At 36.4% G+C, this 19,223-nt stretch overlaps 1 protein-coding gene across 1 annotated transcript in view; it reads right to left on the reverse strand.

Annotated features, from left to right (window-relative positions):
• The window catches only part of Hel89B (histone acetyltransferase 1), an 863,997-nt gene that overhangs the window by 752,085 nt on the left and 92,689 nt on the right, over positions 1 to 19,223 (reverse strand). Inside the window, exon 6 of the mRNA XM_090405810.1 lies at positions 10,022 to 10,158. Within this exon, the coding sequence (XP_090261936.1) occupies positions 10,022 to 10,158 (137 nt within the window). The remainder of the gene's footprint in view (positions 1 to 10,021; positions 10,159 to 19,223) is intronic.

Raw genomic sequence — 19,223 nt, forward strand, 5'->3', positions numbered from 1 at the left:
AAAACCCACCCATACAGGCAGATACATTCACCAACAATCCCCCCCCCCCCTCACAACAATATGGAGTAGTGAAAACACTATACAACAGGGCTAAACTAATCTGTTCAAACGACTTGGCCCTAAACACTGAACTGAATCACATCCACAACACTTTCTCAGCCAATGGCTACCCCCCCAAAAAAATCCAAAAAATATTAGAACCTACAAACCACAGATCCCCTCCCCCCCTCCACAACAAGGATTACTCTAAATCCATCACCATTTCCTACATCCGAGGCACCTCGCAAAAGATTACCAAGATCTTAAAAAAACATGACCTGACCTCTTGTTACAAACCTTACAGAAATTTGGCATCCCTTATCCGCTCCACTAAAGACCAACCACTTCCCCTAGACCTACCTGGTGTTTACCAGGTCCCTTGAAGTTGTAAACTGTCTTACTTTGGCCAAACAGGCAGGACAGCGAATATCAGAATTTCGGAACACAAGGACTACATCCGTTTTCACAAATACAGTCATTCTGGGCTTGCAGACCATGCTCTGGATACACGCCACAGAATACAGTGGAAGAAAGCTACAGTGATACACCGTAGCAAATACAAATTTGAAAGACTCTTTATGGAATCAGCCTCAGCCCTAAGAAATTCTCCAAACCTCAACAAATTTGGTTGTATGCGACTGCCCCAAATTTGGGAGGCCTACATCAGCAGACCTTCAGCCCAACGGCCAAGAACACCTACTTTGCCCGCTAGAGGGCACCATCAGGACTGTTAGGAGAACAATAGCTTCATCTCTTCATTCCCAGTTTCTGTGTTGTAGTGCCTACGTGCACGTAACTTTTTTTGTAAGTTCCTTTAGAAGATGGCAACGTGACGTTGCCGAAATATCGGAAAATATTTATTAAAGTTTAATTTAATTTATATCCTTAACTACGTTGTTCAATTCCTTAAGTGTTTTAATAATGAATCAGATGTAATGGACTCGATTATGATGACAGCATACATATATTTGCTAAAACCAAAGCCAGAAAAAAAAAAATATTTTTAATTCTTAAATTTTTTAAATTTAAATTTGAAATTATTTATTTTTATACTTTTTTTAAATGCAAATATATGTATACAAATGTTGTGTTATTTTTATTTTATTAAAATGAGTAATTATGGAAATGTCAACTTTTATTTTCAATAAACTAAAAAAAAAAAATGCCCTTGAATTTGATTAACTGAAATAGACTTGTTTTTTTGATGCCTTATGATGATGTTGCACCAAAGGCCTACAAAGTATAAATGTGGCTCTGTGTGCTAGGCAACGCAATAACTGCAACTTACCATGCAGAATACTATAATAACTATATTGAAAATAAAACTTTTAACTTAAATCTAATTAACATCATAATGCAACCTAATTCTAACACAATTTTGACCTAACATCATTATTTTTTTTAAACCAAAAAACTTTTCTTTCAGAGCTCTCCAAACAAAGGCAAAATGCAAATTTTTGTGTTGTTCAGTACAATGTTGTTTACCCTAATATCTACAGCTCCCGGGATGTTTTTGTATGCAAGCCAAAGGGACTTATGTAAGTCTCATGAACAGCGTACAAATTCTCCATTCAGAGACAAAGAGTAGTTGGCTATGTCAGATGGTCTGGCAGGAATTTTATTTTGGCTACATATAACAGCAACAGCTGTTGATGTCGAAGTGACAAATGTGGTTGTTTCCTTTGCTCTAACGTGACTATGAATTGGTTAAGTTCAAAATTATCAAGCTAAAATTCTGACTGCTTGATAGCAGACAGCAGTCAGTCATCATAATGCACTGTCTCAGGCAGATGGTTAAAACTTGGAATTTATAATCAAGTTTTGATAAGTGTGCTCGATACAAGTGGAGCAAAGAACATCTGTCAGCACTACAAGTAGTGGAAGATACAATGCAAAGAATGTTCATTGCTAACTGACAGGTATCATGTAAGCAGCATTATGAGGAAGAAATGTAAGTTTTTGTCAAATGTGAGCTCCAGGAATTTTGCTTCTGTTGCATTGCAACAGAAAATAAAGTTTGTTCTAGTCTTTAGCTCTAGTTCAGGATTTGGTTGAAGCCCATGTTCACAGCAAAAATGCACACAGTCTTCTGAGGTGAAAATTTTAATCACTTGCAACTGCCCAAGTCTGACATGTGGAAAGATCTAATAAGTGACTTTCAAATATCACAAACTCATTCCCTGGTTTCTGTTGAGTATGCCTCATGAGTGGATAACCATCGTAGACGCTTTGATATTGAAGGCAGCGAAGTTGTCTTCTATGTAAGGCATGGAGCTCTTGTTCCATTTAGTATTGTGAGTGTGGAAGAAGTGGAAAGCTAGGCCTGAGATGTCTTATCTGTTGTTATTAACATGTGATTAATGGTTTATGCAGCTGCTTTTTTTAAGACTCTAATGTTGCAAGAATGACAGATGGCATCCACGTAGAGGATTACTTACTGTTGGAGGAAGTTTAGTTATCAAGTTATCTTTGAGTGAAAAAAAGAGTGACATTTAAAACTGAACCTTGCAAAACTACCTGTGAGTGGGAGTATGATTCCCCCCCACCCTCAGACTTTGAAGGTTCATTTGGATAAAAAGAACTTTTATGAAGAAAGTTCTTCATAAAAAGAGGAAGGTTCCCTATAAGACCAAAGTTGTGTAGGTCTTTCAATACTCGAAATCTCCAAGCAACATCAAAGAAAACTGATACTGAGTACCCAATGTTTTGGAAGGCAACTCTAATTATTATTTTTTATTCATTTATTATTATTATTTTTGATGAGTATGTGCATTTTTCAACCAAGAACAAATGTGACAGATGACAACTAACACATAGTTTAATAGCTCAGGATAATACAGTTAATTAAATTGACTAATGTTATGCATTAAGGGGAGGGCCACTACCCAGACTAGTTTCGACCTTTATTGAGGTCTCTTCAGTGGGAGCCAGGCCCAAGTGGAGATACCAGCCAGAAGCATTAGAAAGGTCATCTCTACCTATAGGAGTTGCCAAATGGTGTGCCACCTTTTTAATAAATTACTCTGGATTTAGAGAAAGATGTTGAAAGTTTATTTTTCACTTGGTTAGAGTATAATAAATTTATTTTAATCCTTTATTCAAGTGTGAGCAAACAAAGTTTGCACCTGAAAGTATCTTCAGGACTGGGGTAAGGTGGTGCAACATCAGGATGACTCCTTGCAAAGGTGGAGCAAGGTACTATCACTCCTATCTCAGTATCTCCCATAATGCAAAACACATCTCTTTGTGGATATGTCTAATGTTATGCATTAAGGGGAGGGCTACTACCCAGACTAGTTTCAACCTTTATTGAGGTCTCTTCAGTGGGAGCCAGGCCAAAGTGGAGATACTAGCCAGAAGCATTAGCAAGGTCATCTCTACTTATATTAGGTGCAAACTTTGTTTGCTCACACTTGGATAAAGGATTAAACTAAATTTATTATACTCTAACCAAGTGAAAAATAAACTTTCAACATCTTTCTCTAAATTGAGTAATTTATTAAGAAGGTGGCACACCATTTGGCAACGCCTATAGGTAGAGATGACCTTGCTAATACTTCTGGCTGGTATCTCCACTTGGGCCTGGCTCCCACTGAAGAGACCTCAATAAAGGTCAAAACTAGTCTGGGTAGTGGCCCTCCCCTTAATGCATAACATTAGACATATCCGCAAGGAGATGTGTTTTGCATTATGGGAGATACTGAGATAGGAGTGATAGTACCTTGCTCCACCTTTGCAAGGAGTTGCCTGGTGTTGCACCACCTTACCCCAGTCCTGAAGATACTTTCAGGTGCAAACTTTGTTTGCTCACACTTGGATAAAGGATTAAACTAAATTTATTATAAATTGACTAGTTTCGCCACATATGCGGGTGGCTTCTTCCAGGTTAGAAAGAACAAAAAAATAGAATAAGCAGTAAACATCAACCAGTGCATAAATAAAACCAAACATGTTGCACAAAAGTGAAAAAAAAACAGAACCACATGGAAAGTGAAAGCTGGCATGGGGTCAGTCATTGTTCAGTAGGTATGCATAATAGGTGGCAGAAAAGTTGAAGTCTGACATGTGGAAAGATCTAATAAGTGACTTCCAAATATCACAAACTCATTCCCTGGTTTCTGTTGAGTATGCCTCATGAGTGGATAACCATCGTAGACTCTTTGATATTGCAGGCAGTGAAGATGTCTTCTATGTAAGGCATGGAGCTCTTGTTCCATTTAGTATTGTGAGTGTGGGAGAAGTGGAAAGCTAGGCCTGAGATGTCTTATCTGTTGTTATTAACATCTGTAATACGGGGGGGGGGGGGGTCTGGAATGTTCTGATAAACACCTAGAACAAAAATGATATTAAAGGAGCTGATATAACCAGAAGAAAGAACATACGAAGATATAAGAACATAAATTACCTTCATAACTCTGCTACTTGTATTGTTTCTTGTGGTTATATCAGTAACTTAAACATAATTTTGTTCTAGGTGTTTATCAGAATTTTCCACACCTCCCTCATATGCTATTTTTGTCTAATTTCTAAATTTCTAGATGTTTGTCCAATGTAAGCAAGGTTACAAAGAAAAAGGAATATTGTAAACTCCAGGCTCTTTGTTGAAAGGTTTGTGGTCCTTAGGTGAATGTAACAGTTTGTAGATTCGCAATGGGCATGAAAGTCATGCCCATAAAAATATTGGTCCCACAGATCCAGAAAGACAAAGAACTCATCTTTCAACATGATCTCGCTCCATGCCACTCTTCAAAAAATATGAAAGGGTCCTCAAAAATCACATCATCTAATTGCTTCAGTGGCCCAGGTAACTCTCCTGATATTAACTCAATGGAAAGTTTGTGAGACTTGGAAAATTAAATTGTGATACAAAGGATTACTTAATACAATCCATTATAAAAGTATGGTTTCAGGATGCAGAAATAAGCAAAACATGTTTTATGTTGGTAGAGCTCATGCCTAAGTGAGTTAATGAACTTATTGGGAACAGAAGAACACATATAAATTATTAGGTAAAGTTGGAGTTTAATTTTTGTACTTATTTTCTTGAAAAATTAAAATTTTTCATAATAATGTGATTTCTAATTTGTTCACCACTGTACAAGTATTATTATTATTTTTTTTTTTTGTGTCTCCACTTTCAAAAAGTTTTTGTAAACCTATAGTACATCAGTACTGTGAGTGGATAAGGATTTTTTTCTATTTTTTACTCATTTCTGTATGTGTGTATATATGTGTGTGTGTATGTTTGATTGAAGATTTACTTGGTTTGATATCACATTTAAAAAAATTTTAATGACTAGAACCGAGGTTTAAATAAAAAACTTTAATTACACTACTAGTTTCATCTAAACTTAGACTTCATCAGGTGTGAGATAAACATATAAATACCAGTATCCAATCTAAAGTAATTGGTTTTTTAAAACACAGAGTAACATATCTAACACTAAAAAAAATAAAGGCTAGAGTTTAAATAGAACAATGAACTTTGACTATATCCTTATGCATATGCGTGCGTATAAGGTCTCGAGAGAGCCAATATTGAATGGTAGAGCTCTGGGAGTCGGGCAGGCTGTAGCTCAGGTTATTAATATGGATGGCATTGATAATTATCTCCTTATACTCTAAAATTCTTCTCTCTAACTTGTCATAACATCAGTGCATGTTGACAGTTTCATCTCAGAGTATCTGATGTGGCAAACCTTCATCACTTGAGTTTGCTAAAAATAATGCGACTTGACAAGGCACTGGCTCGAGTTCTGTTGTAGGTAATGGACCACCAGAGAGATCCTCTAACCAGAGCTCGATAGATTTCTCCGTTTGTCCGAAGTATTATTTACTGCAGTCACAAGAAATCTTATAAACATCAGGATATTTAAGATTATTGTGTTTAGTTTTAGGATGACTTAAGATGAAATGAAGTTTAGGTAGGATTGTGAAGAATGTCTTGATATTATATTTCTTTAGAATTTTAGCCAATTTTGGAGATAAAGAACTGATATATGGCAAGGAAATGCTGCCCTTAGAAGTAGCAGTGTCTTCATACTGTCATGGATGAGGGTTGAACAGTAATCTGTCTCTAGTTTCTTAGCGTATCCATTACAATAAAATGCAACTTGAAGATGATTAAGTTCATTATGAAGTTCCTCTCTGTCCAACAGAACTGACTAAGCTCAGTGACCTAGAGTGGAGATGATACCCAACTTCTGTGGAGAAAAATGGCGTGAGTTAGCATGAAGGTACCTGTCTATATGTATTGGTTTTCTGAAAACATCTCAATTTTTCAGGGTTACTTTGATATCTAAGAATGCGATAGAGCCATCAACTTCAAATTCAAGGAAGTTGATGGCTTAATATTAATATTCGGGAGTATATCATTCAAATGTTCTTGAAAGAGTTGAAGGTTATCTAGACCATGTTCCCAGATAAGGAAAACATCATCAATGTAGAGAAGCCATATCTTTGGTTTTAGGGGAGAAGATGAAATTGCTTTTTCTTCAAAATTCCCTAGATAAATGTTGGCAAGAAGAGGATTTCCCATCGCTAGTCCTGAATTCTAAGAGTCTAAGGAGATAGCTATCAATCCCATCCATATTAATAACAACCTAAAATACAGCCTGCCAGACTCCAACAGCTCTACCATTCAATACAGACGCTCTCGAGATATTGTATCATTACTGATATATTTGATATATATTGTATCATTACTCAATACTGTATCATTACGCATACATGTGCGTAATGATACAGTCAGAGTTCAGTATTCTATTTAAACTCTAGACTTTATTCTTTTCAGTGTTAGATATGTTACTCTGTGTTTTAAAAAACCAATTCCTTTAGATTGGTTATTAGTATTTATACGTTTATCTCACCCCTGATGAATTCTAAGTTTAGACGAAACTAGTAGTGCAATTAAAGTTTTTTATTTAAACCTCTGTTCTAGTCATTAAAAATGTTTTAAATATATATTATTGGGATCACTGAGACGTGGTTGATAGAAGAGGATATAATAACAGGAACAGAGGTAGCAGGGTACAACATTTTTTGGCAGGATAGAAAGGGAAAGCATGGTGGTGGAGTACTGCTTATGATAAGTGACAACTTATGTCCTCTAAGAGCGGAGGCTTTGGAAGGCAGTGACACTAATGATTTTGAAAGCATATGGTATGAGGTAGAGATAGGCAAAATGGGATATTTAGTGGGGTGTTGCTACAAACCAAGGAGCACAGAGGGTGGGGACCAGGAGATGTTTAGACAGTTGAGCTTGACAAGTGCAAGAAGAATGATGTTATGGGAGATTTTAACTACAGCAGTATAAATTGGGGAGAGGAAGATGCATGTAGCAATAAGGGAATGGAATTTCTAGAATTCTTGAGGGACAAATATCTTAGGCAACATGTAATAGAGAGAACAAGAGGTTCAAAAGTTTTGGATTTGGTCATACCATCAGAAGAGTTGATGATAACTGAGATGACCTCTCTCCCACCAGTTGGAGAGAGTGACCATGTCGTTTTGACTTGGAAGATGAATAGACATGCAGTAGTATCAAAGAGACTGGAACATATGTGGAATTATAAGGCGGGTGATTATAATAGTCTTAGACATCAACTTGGGGAAGTTTCATGGAGGGAGGAATTGGAAGGCCAGGATATCATTAGTGCTTGGGAAATTGTGAAGAAATATTTGTTAGCAGCAATAGTAAGCTGTATTCCACAAGTCAAGAAGAGGACACAATTTGGTGTTCTCTTTTAATATTGTTTGTCAATTTGGATGACAAACAATATTAAACAGGAGCTGCATGTGAAAAAGAGGCTATGGAAGAGATATAAGGAGACAGGTGAAAAGCAGATGCATGAAGAATATAAGATACAGGCCAGGAGAGTGACTAGTATGGTAAGGAATGTGAAACTGGAATATGAGAAGAGATTGCCCCTAAGATCCCAAGAAAATCCTAGGGAATTTTTTAGCTATGTGGTCAGTAAGGGGAGAAATGATTGTGGAAGAATGACATTGTGGGATAAAAATGGAAATAGAGTGACTGATGCAGAGGACTTAGTGGAATTGTTCAATGAACACTTTATTGGTGTATTTCATCCTGGAGGAGTAAATTTTAATATTAGAGGGATAGGGCAGGTTCAAGGTTTAGAGGTGTAGGAGGAGAACGTGATCCAAATACTGAATACTCTGGATGTCAGTAAAGCTGTGGGACTGGATGGTATTTCACCACGAGTTTTGAGAGAATGTGCTAAGGAACTGACAGCTCCTTTGACCTGGCTTTTCAATGAAAATCTGGCTATGGGATCTCCAGGGAATGGAAGGAAAGTAAGATAGTGCCATGGACAGATGAGGGTAATGTTATCTGTGAGAGTCAACATGGATTTGTGAGAGGGAGCTCTTGTTTTAGTAATATGCTAGCCTGGAAAAACTTTTTTTTTAATATGCTAGCTTTTATAATAAAGTTACAAGAGCAGTAGATGAGGGAAAGGTATATACTATCATTTTGTTGGATTTAGAGAAGGCATTTGATAGGGTGCCACATGATAAGCTGATATTTAAGTTGCAGCACATGGATTTGGATGTCAGGTTGGTCAACTGGATTCAGGATTGGCTGTCCGATAGGTATCAGAGAGTTGTGTATGGTGGGGCAGTTTCAAGGAAGCAGAGGGTTACAAGTGAGGTTTCACAGGGTTCAGTACTGGGACCTATATTGTTTAACCTTTATATCAATGACATTGTCAGTGGATTGCAAGGGGATATTCAGTTGTTTGCAGATGATGTGAAGCTGGGAAGGGTTATTAGTAATAGTGCAGATGTAGCAGTCATGCTAGAGGATTTGAATAAGCTAGACAGATAGGCAAATGATTGGGGTGCCGGTTTAATGCAGCAAAATGTAAGGCCTTGAGGTTTGGGAAACATTGATGGGACACTGCATACTCTGTGGGAGGAGTTATACTGGAGGAAGTAGGGGAGACAAGAGATCTGGGGTTGATGATTGATAGAAACCTGAAATTTAGGGGACATATTGCAAAGGTCGTGAAGATAACAGAGGATTGCTGCAATAATGAGAAGGACACTGACCTGCAGAGATTAAACAGTTATCATTCTGTTGTATAAGACCCCGATCAGACAACACTTGGACTATTGTTCTCAGATCTGGTCCCCAGGATTTGAAGGGGATAAATTAACTGTGGAAAGGGTACAAAGGCAGATAACCTTTGTACCCTTTCCACAGTTAATTTCAGGACTTTACAATGATAGTTATGAGGATCGGTTGAGGGAATGTGGACTGCAGAGTTTGGTGGATAGAAGAAGGAGAGGTGATATGAGTGAGACTTTTAAAATGTTGAGAGGTGGTTACAGGGTTGACACTGGGGAGTTATTTCGCTTGGTCGAATAGCGGGAAGGAGTCATGACAAGAAGCCATCCCTGGAAGTTATGAAAGGAAACTGTGAGAAAGAGGGTGAGGGGTGGTTTCTTTGCATGGAGGGTGGTTGAACCATGGAATGCATTGCCTGATAGAGTGGTGAGAGCGAGAACGGTCAATGAGTTTAAGGAGTAGTATGATAGACTTTCTGTTTCCTAGGACGGACCTCCCACAATGAGTCTTGATAGACGTGTTTCCTAGGAAGGACCTCCTGCGAAGAGTCTTTTGACTCCTTGGAGGCCTAAATAAAAATAATAATAATATATATTTTTACATAGTCTTGAAACACTCCTGTGGAGAACCAAATACTAGGCAATGAAGTTCATTTCCCACCTAAAGACAATCACTTACTCTCTCTCTCTCTCTCTATATATATATATATACTCTTGAGGATATATATATCCGGAAACTGATATATATATGTTTGATGTTATGATAATGAAAGTCTAACAATGAAATGTTGTTAGCTAGTCATAATATCTGGTACATCACTTGGGAAGATATATACAAAAAAATTAATAATTTTATTACACAAATTTATATTCAAGGGACCAATCATACCTTTGGTTATCATTCAAACCTTCTCCTGCATCTCTAGATTTCTGTTTTCCATATGCTTTTAATCGCTTCTTTGATTTGTTTATGTCCTGTGGATTAATACTTGATATCTGACATTGAACAATTTCTGCTAGAGCCATCTATAAAACCACAGAAGTACAGTCAAAACACAAGCTATGCATATTCTATACATAACACATTTCTAATGGCAAATTTATTCACTTAAAAAGCTTATGCTAATATTTCATTCAAGCTCGATATAGAAATATGAAATATATTCACAGTCATCCTTCTAAATGGCGACACTTATTGTTCAGAGAGCATTACGATTATTATATATCAGTCAATACATATTGACAGCCTTTTTTTATTAGTAATAATAACAACCTCACATAGGAGAGGTCTCAAGAACTATAATATAACAATCCCATTTATAGGCAAAGTGATTACAAAAAAAAAGAATCTAATATTATATTTCTTGAGGAGTTAGAAATTGTATTCACTAAGGATAGGGAAGACTGTTTCAAAGGGCAGAGGTATATGGAATGAAGGAAGAAGATGTGAAGTTTGTCTGATGAGTTTAGAGCCCATGTTCCTACAAGATTAGAGGAAAGTGGAAAAATGGTGGTGGTGGTGGCGAGTTCAATGGAGAATCATCCAGCACTTAAGAAAAGACATAATGCAGAAGTAAGGCACATTTATAGGAAAATTTTTCAGAGTTGAAACTGAAGGGAGTCAGTGAAATAGGGAGATCATCTACTAAGCAAACAACTCGCTCTTCTGAATACAATGATGCATTATGATTTTAAGTGCACCACCACAGATGTGAGAACAACATTTTAAGGTTGGGCAGTTAAAGGATAGAGAGCCAGCAGGTGGTGTATCTGTCTTTCATTTTCTGGATTCTTTCCCATACTTCTTTGCCGTAGGTGAATCTTAATATAGAAGAAGTAACTGGATCCAGGATTCCTTCTGTTTCTGACAACTGAGAATACCTGAACATAATTAGGCTTGTTGTTGTAAGGTATAGTATGTTTTAAGGAATACGCAGAAATACGCGTGGATAGGCTTACTTATGTGTTCATCAGACATGTTGTAATAGGTTTCACGGTATAATAAGAACACAGATGGTTAAGAAAATAACTATTTATTAACTTAAAGCTAGCAGGGAGATACTTACACAAACAATCGCACCATTACCCTTCTTAACAATATTGTATCTTAAAAACACTAACCCATAGAGCTAGAGCAACTAGCTCTATGGGTTACTGCTGAACTTTCTCACCTACGTCAAACCTTCTTAATCAATGGTTATAATCCCCACAAAATAGATAACATACTAAATGCTACCCATAAATCCCCTCTATCTACCACAGAAGACTACAACAAAACCATCACCATCCCATACATTAAAGGCACATCTGAAAAGATATCTAGGGTGCTTAACAAACACCAACTACGCACAGCATTTAAACCTTATATAAAATTAGCAACTCTCATCCGTTTACCTAAGAACAAATGCACTCCTTTATCACATCCAGGTGTCTATGAAGTGCCCTGTTCTTGCCATCAAGCCTACTACGGACAGACAGGAAGAAATGTGGACATCCGCCTCAGTGAACACAAAAAATATATCCGACACTTTCGCTATGGTAAGTCGGGTCTGGCAGACCATGCTTTGGATACCCCTGCACACAGGATCAATTGGAAAGAAACAAAAGTAATGCACAGAAGCTTCTACAAGTCAGAGAGGTTGTTCCTGGAATCAACAGAAGCCTTAAAACATACTCCAAACCTTAACAAGTATGGCTGTATAAATCTACCAAAGATTTGGGAGACAGTCATCCTAAGACCAAATTAATATTTTTTCATCATCATCATCATACGCATCAAGGATTTAGGCCTAGTATGGCCTGTTCCGGCCTTAGAAGTCATCGTTGAATCGTTTAAGAGGACGTCCTGGTTTTCTTTTTCCTAATGGCTTGTACTTTAAGGCTTGTTTTGGTAATCTTTCTGTTTTCATTCTTTGAACATGTTCCATCCATCTATGTTTATATTTTTTAATTTTTTCAATTACTGGTTCTTGGTTTAATTCTTATATAATATCTTCGTTTCTTTTGTGATCAAATAGGGTACACTTTGCAGTTTTTCTCATAAACTTCATTTCTGCTGTTGTTAATCTTTGTTTGTCTTTTTGTTTTATTGTCCAGATTTCGCTTGCATACATTAAGACCGGTAGGGCTAATGTATTGTATACTTTTAGCCTAGTTTGTTTTTGAACTAGGTTTGGTTTAAATATAGAGTTAATTACTCCTGTTATTTTTAAATATTTTGCAATTTTTATATCTTTTTCATTTTCATAAGTGATCATACATCCTAGGTAGTTAAATGAATTCACCTGTTCTAAGATCTTGTTATCTAATACTGTTTTAGTTCTTGCTGGATCTTGTCCTTTAAAGGCCATAGTTTTTGATTTTTCCGTTGATATTATCATACCATAATCTTTGGATATCTCATTTAGATTTAAAATAGCTTTCTGTAAGTTATCTTCAGAATTTGTAATTATTATTTGGTCGTCTGCAAAGAGGAGAGTGTTTAAGTTAACTGTAGGTGAAAGTTTAATTCCTTGATGTAAATTTTTACTCCATTTTATTATTATTTCATTTAAGTAGATATTAAAAAGAGTTGCTGAAAGGGGACATCCCTGTCGGACCCCTTGGTTTTTATCTCTTGTGTATGATAGCTCATGATTTAATCTTATTTGTATTTGATTATTTTCATATATACTTGTGACAGCTTTTAGGATATTATTTGGTATTTGTCTTTCTTTTAATATGTTAAATAATATGTTTCTTTTAACTTTGTCAAATGCTTTTTCAAAGTCAATAAATGCAATATGTGTTTCTAAATTATATTCTCTTCTTTTCTCTATTATTAATTTTAGGCAGAAGGCTGGGTCTATACATGATCGTCCTTTTCTAAATCCATTTTGTACCTCTAGAATAAAGTTTTCGGAATATTTCATTAGTTTGTTATTTAAGATTCTGCTGTATATTTTGTAACATGAATTTAGTATACTGATACCTCTATAGTTTTTAGGGTCATCTCTATTACCTTTCTTAAAGATAGGAATCACAATTGCTTTTTTCCATTCTATTGGGGGGATACCAATTGAGTAAATTTTATTTAAAAATAATAAGAGTCTTCCTTTGAATCTTGTTCCTGCGTATTTATATAGTTCTGAACCTAGCTTATCTTCTCCAGGTGCTTTTCCGTTTCTTGTTTCTTTCAGGCTGATTTCTAATTCTTCTTCAGTTATTTCCTTTTCATTTTCGTTAATTGTTTGTCAGTTGTCTTTTTTAAAATATTTGTCTGTCCACAGTTCTGTGTAGTAATTTAGAAATTCTTCTAATTTCAATTCAGTGTTTAATTTTGTTTTCTTTGGTATCTGCATTTAGGTATTTCAAAATCTTATATACATTGGGTCTTATTTTATATAAATCATGTTCTAAATTAGAAACAAATTTATTCCATGATTCTCTATGTCTTTTTCTGACTTCTCTTTTAGCTATGGCTCTTATTCTTTTATATTCTATTTCATCTTCTAATCTTTTACTGCTTAACCATTTGTGATAGGCTTCTTTTTTCTTTTTGATTATTTCTTTGATTGTATCATCCCTGATCTTCAGTTTTTTTCTTTTATTGAATTTTTTGGTCTTTCCTAAGCTTTCATTTGCTGCTGCATTTAGTATCGTTTTTATATTAAGCCATTCTATTTCTATTTCTTCATTTTGTTTTATTTTATCTAGATACTGGTTAATTCTTTGTTCATATAGCTATTGTACATTTGTGTCATTCAATAGTCTAGTTTTATAAACAAATGTTTCAATTTTCCTTTCTGTTCTTGTTACTTGTAGCCATTTAGGTGGTAATCTTAATTTTATTTTAACAAGGAAGTGGTCACTGCTTATTTCATATCCTCTGTGAACTCTAACATCTAGTGAAATTTTTGATGTCTTTTCATTTAATATGAAGTAATCTAATATTGATTTCCATCCTCTTGCTGTCCAAGTATATTTATGTATGTCTTTATGTTTATAGAAGGAATTCATTATTTTTAGGTTATTATAAACTACAAAGTCAATCAATTTTTTACCATTTCTGTTTAGAGTGTGTTCTCCATGTATTCCTATATTATTATTAATTTTCGTGTTTCCAATTCTTGCATTTAAGTCTCCTGCTAAAATTATGTAATCATTTTTATTTATTTTATTATATATGTTTTGTAGCTGATTATAAAAATCAATATTATCCTGTTCTCTTCCTTCTTCTGGGGCATATAAACCAATTATTGTTAAATAGCCTCTATCTATTTTTATTCTAGCTTCTATTATTCTTTCATTCCATAATTTATAATGTTTTAACTGTTTTGAAAGGGAGTTATTTTTTTAATTAATTTTTTAATTTATATTAATAATTAATATTTTTTAATTTATATTTTTTCAGGTCAGGTCTAGTGTCGGCATGACAGAAGGGTTCCCTATTGTCGTAGAGCTACACCAAGGGTCAGCTCTGAGCCCCTACCTCTTTGACCTGGTTATGGATGTACTAGTGGAGGATGTCAAGAAGGAGGCACCATGGAGCATGCTGTTTGCCGATGACATTGTTCTATGTGAATCATCCCGAGAGAAGCTTGAAAATACCCTGGAAGAGTGGAGAAAGGCATTGGAGGAGAGCGGCATGAGAATTAACCGGGTGAAGACTGAATATATGTCAACGGGGAGTGACGAGGATATCGTCATACGACTCCAGGATGAGAGGCTAATTTCAGGGAAGAAATTCAAGTACCTTGGGTCAGTTGTCAAGAGAAATGGTGCACCTGGATGAGGAAATACAGCACCGAATAACATGCGAGTTGGATGAATTGGAGGAAGATGAGCGGGCTCCTGTGCGACAAGAGAGTGAGTTGTAAGAGGAAAGGAAAGCGCTATAAGATGGTGGTGAGGCCGGCGATGCTCCATGGTGCGGAAACGTGGCCTATAACCAAGGCAGAGGAGAGGAAGATGGAGGTAGCGGAGATGCGGATGTTGAGAAGGAATGAGTGGTGTGACAAAGAAGGACAGGATAAGGAATGACTACATCAGAGGGACGGTTAAAGTGGGACCAATTGGCAAGGAGATACAGGAAAGTAGGCTGAGGTGGTTTGGACATGTTGAGAGGAAGGGTGAGGAGTATGTTGGTAAACGAGTGGAGTATATGGAGTTGGAGGGAAGGAGGAAAAGAGGCAGGCCCAAGCTCAGGTGGAGGGATAAGATGACAGAGGATCTTAGGGAGAAAGGATGGAGTCCGAAGGATGCTCTGGACCGGAGAACTTGGAAGAGGAAGGTTAAAGATTGGTGCGCTGACCCCGTTTAACATGGGATAAGGCAGAGTGAAAGAAGAAGAAGAAGAATTTATATTTTTTCGATTTGAATTTTTTTTTTTTTTTTTTTTCCCTAGATGGCGCCATATTAGGACTTTAGTCTTGTGTTGCACGCTGCAATCACTTATACTAGCCCCCACTGTTACACCAGATTGTAGTTGTCTTACATTTGTAACAAACTTTGTGTTGTGTGCTCTGAAGATGCTGGATATAATACCAGCGAAATATTAGCTTTAAGTTAATAAATAGTTATTTTCTTAACCATCTGTGTTTTTATTATACCGTGAAACCTATTACAACGCGTACCTGCAGAAAATATCCCATGCCTTCTTTTGGACTTCTGTGGCTGCTGTTCAATCATCATTCTACCATTTTTTAGGACGTCATGGGAACCGACAATATTTTATGAACTGCAGTTGTGGCTGCCGCTTTCACTCTGTTGCAAGTGTTTCCGCAATCACTGATACAAGATGAACTGACTGTTGTAAAATCAAAATCTCCTAATGAGAAAAAGGTGGACCATTCTGATTGCTCAATTTTCCACATCATATCTATGATATGGTACATGGTTGACCATGTAGAATGGATATGATGGGACAGTGATCATTCCCAAATATGCTATTCAGTTCCCCACTTAAATAGAGGAAAAAGGGAGGGTGATCATATAGTTAAGTTGATGAAAGTGAATATTTGGGTAGGCAGAGAAGAAGGGGTTCATTCTTGTGTTTAAATGGGAGAGATTGTTGGTATTGTCAAGCATATGATCAACAACTCTTCCTCTGTTTGTGCACTACCCCAACAGAGAATTACGCCCATTAAAATACCCCATTAAAAGTATGGGGGAATGGTAACTGCGATATGACATCAACAAGATTATCTTGAGAAAAATAAACCAGAAGGAGGTAAATGCAGCATACTGTTATTATATTTCCGATTCAGAGTCTTATAGCTAATGCTTCTACATTGGTGTTAATTTGGATTTGCTGGAAAGGGGTATGGTTACCCACAAGGATGGTGAATCTTCAGTGGGCAGGTTCATTCCATGTCCTTTCCTTAAGAATAATGGTAACATTATTGGGAGTCAGATCATTACTTGGCTTCAGGTATTTTTTCTACAGGCAGAAGCATATTGGTTTATATTTCTGCAAGAGAGCTTTAATGTCATCTATGTTTTGTCAGAATCCACAATAATTCCATCATAGGAATGTTTCCATTATTTCAGTTTGGTGGTATCATCTGGCTTCCAATGATGAGTGTTTTTGTTTTCATTAGTTTGGGATTTTTTGTCATGAAATTCCACTTGCTCTAGGGCACTCAGCATATTAATGTTTTATCTTTTAGAAGGGGGAAACAGAGGAATCCATGCTTTGATGGGCCATCTAAAAAAGGGTTTGGAGACACATATCTGATCCAAAATGATGCACTTTCCATTATTTATTTAATAGGAGAATTTTCATGTAGTGGGACTGTTTTTGGCATGAGGAGTGAGTCCATAATGATTTCTCACTTTCACTCAAAGGAGATAGCAAGCAAGTCATATCTTGTAGGGACGTTGTAGATACCCTTCCCTACATATCAAGATTCTTTTTACGGCTGTCACTCTTTGGTCCTGCAATTTGGAACATCTCTCTTCATCAAGAAGATCAGGATTCCACTCGGATATTATGCCTCTAGAAAAGTTGAAGTTTTTTGGAGGGTAACTGTATTGATATTTCCCCGATAGATGTTACACAGAGTAATTTTTCTGAATTTGCTACTGTAGTTGCTTCAATCTCCTGAACGCAATTTCTTTACAGCTTTTGGGGATCCTGCTAGTCCTTCCAAATCCTTCTGGATGAAGAAGTGTGACATTTTTCCAACTGAACGTTCACCTGTTGAGTGTAATATTAAGAACAGTTGTGTATTTATTGCAGCTTCTGATTTTTTTTTTTTTTTTTTTTTTTTTGTTTCTTTAGTTCTCTGTTGATGATAATATGGTTTCTAACCTTAGTTGAGGGCCCCTAATAAGAAGTATTCATTCTCAGGAGAAGTTTAGTTTGGCATCAGAGCTCCCCACACACTACAGAGCCACACATGAATATCCACTAACTGGCAAGCACTACCGGCCTTGAGAACTCAACACTACAGACATAGGATACACCGGGGCATAGGACTGACCACCTTATCCTGTGAACGGTTTGAGGTCCAATGATTAATAAACCCTCGACACCACAAGGTAAAAGAGGGAAAGGAAGATAAGATGAAAGTTTTTATATTTTTGACAACCAGAAGTTTTTATATTTCTTCTCATCATGGATTTTTAATTTCCTGTGTCCACAGAATTCTTCTTTTGAAATCTCTATTTCTGAAGTCTCAATTTTTTGATTCTTGTTTTCAAACTTCAGGAATTTTTGTCTAATAATATTATACACCTGCTGTCTAAGTAATAACCTAATGCATTATCACCCAGAGTTTAATTTTTATAGGGATTTTCTATCCGTTCATTTCTTCAATGGAGACCTCTTGCAGATTGTAATACAGTTTTGAAGTGATTTTTTACTTTAACAGTATATATTGACCATATTGCTTCCAAATATAAGAAGAGAATTTAAGGTTGGGCATATTCTCTATTCTCTACACAGAAGCTAGTAGGCGAAAAACAGCACCTAGCATTTTGAGTAGAATAGATACTGAGTGAGGGTGCTTAAGGGTCAAAGCTATATATCTGAGAGACCTCCACATAGCCTTTAAAGGACTGCAGAGAACTGACCAGGGCTTCTGACCTAATGTCCAATCCTCGCCTTCTTGTTGTGCACCCTGTTGGGTATCTACCTGGATACTGAACAAACGAGGATGGGCTGGCAATTTGGGATTTAGCTGACCAAATTTTATTCTTATTGGCTTAAATCAAACCAAAATACAAAATGATGGTATAACATACCTGTACTTTAGTGCAGGTATGTTATACCATCATACCAGGTATGTACTGTATTAAGGGATTGGCAACTACCCAGACTAGTTTCGACCTTTATTGAGGTCTCTTCAGTGGGAGCCAGGCCCAGAGTTGGAGATACCAGGCAGAATCAATAGCAAGGTCATCTTTACCTATAGGAGTTGCCAAAAGGTTTGCCACCTTTTTTTTATTAAATTACTCTGGATTTAGAGAAAGATGTTGAAAGTTTATTTTTCACTTGGTTAGACTATAATAAATTTAGTTTAATCGTTTATCCAAGTGAGAGCAAAGAAAGTTTGCGCCTGAAAATATCTTCAGGACTGAATATGGTGTTGTACTATCTTACCTGGGTAAGTAGTACAACACCAGGCAACTCATAGCAAAGGCGGAGCAAGCTACCAACACTCCTATCCCAGTATCTCCCATGATGCAAAACACATCTCCTTGCGGATATGTATAATGTTATGCATTAAGGGATTGGCCACTACCCAGACTAGTTTCGACCTTTATTGAGGCAGTAAGATATAACCTGCTATAACCAATACCAGGCAGTAAGATAGTACAACACCATATTCAGTCCTGAAGATATTTTCAGGCGCAAACTTTCTTTGCTCTCACTTGGATAAAGGATTAAACTAAATTTATTATAGTCTAACCAAGTGAAAAATAAACTTTCATCAAAAACTATAGGCTTGTTTGTATTTCTTCTGTAGTTGTTAAGATTTTGGAGAAATTGGTAAAAACTCATACACAGAGTTGGGCAGATGAGGGTAATATTATCTATGCAGGCCAGCATGGATTTGATAAAAGGCACTCTTATTTTAGTAATCTGGTGAACTTTTACAACACAG

Source organism: Typopeltis vanoorti, chromosome 15 (assembly GCF_054136105.1).
Source record: "Typopeltis vanoorti isolate ZY-2024b chromosome 15, IOZ_Tvanoo_1.0, whole genome shotgun sequence".
NCBI lineage: Eukaryota > Metazoa > Arthropoda > Arachnida > Uropygi > Thelyphonidae > Typopeltis > Typopeltis vanoorti.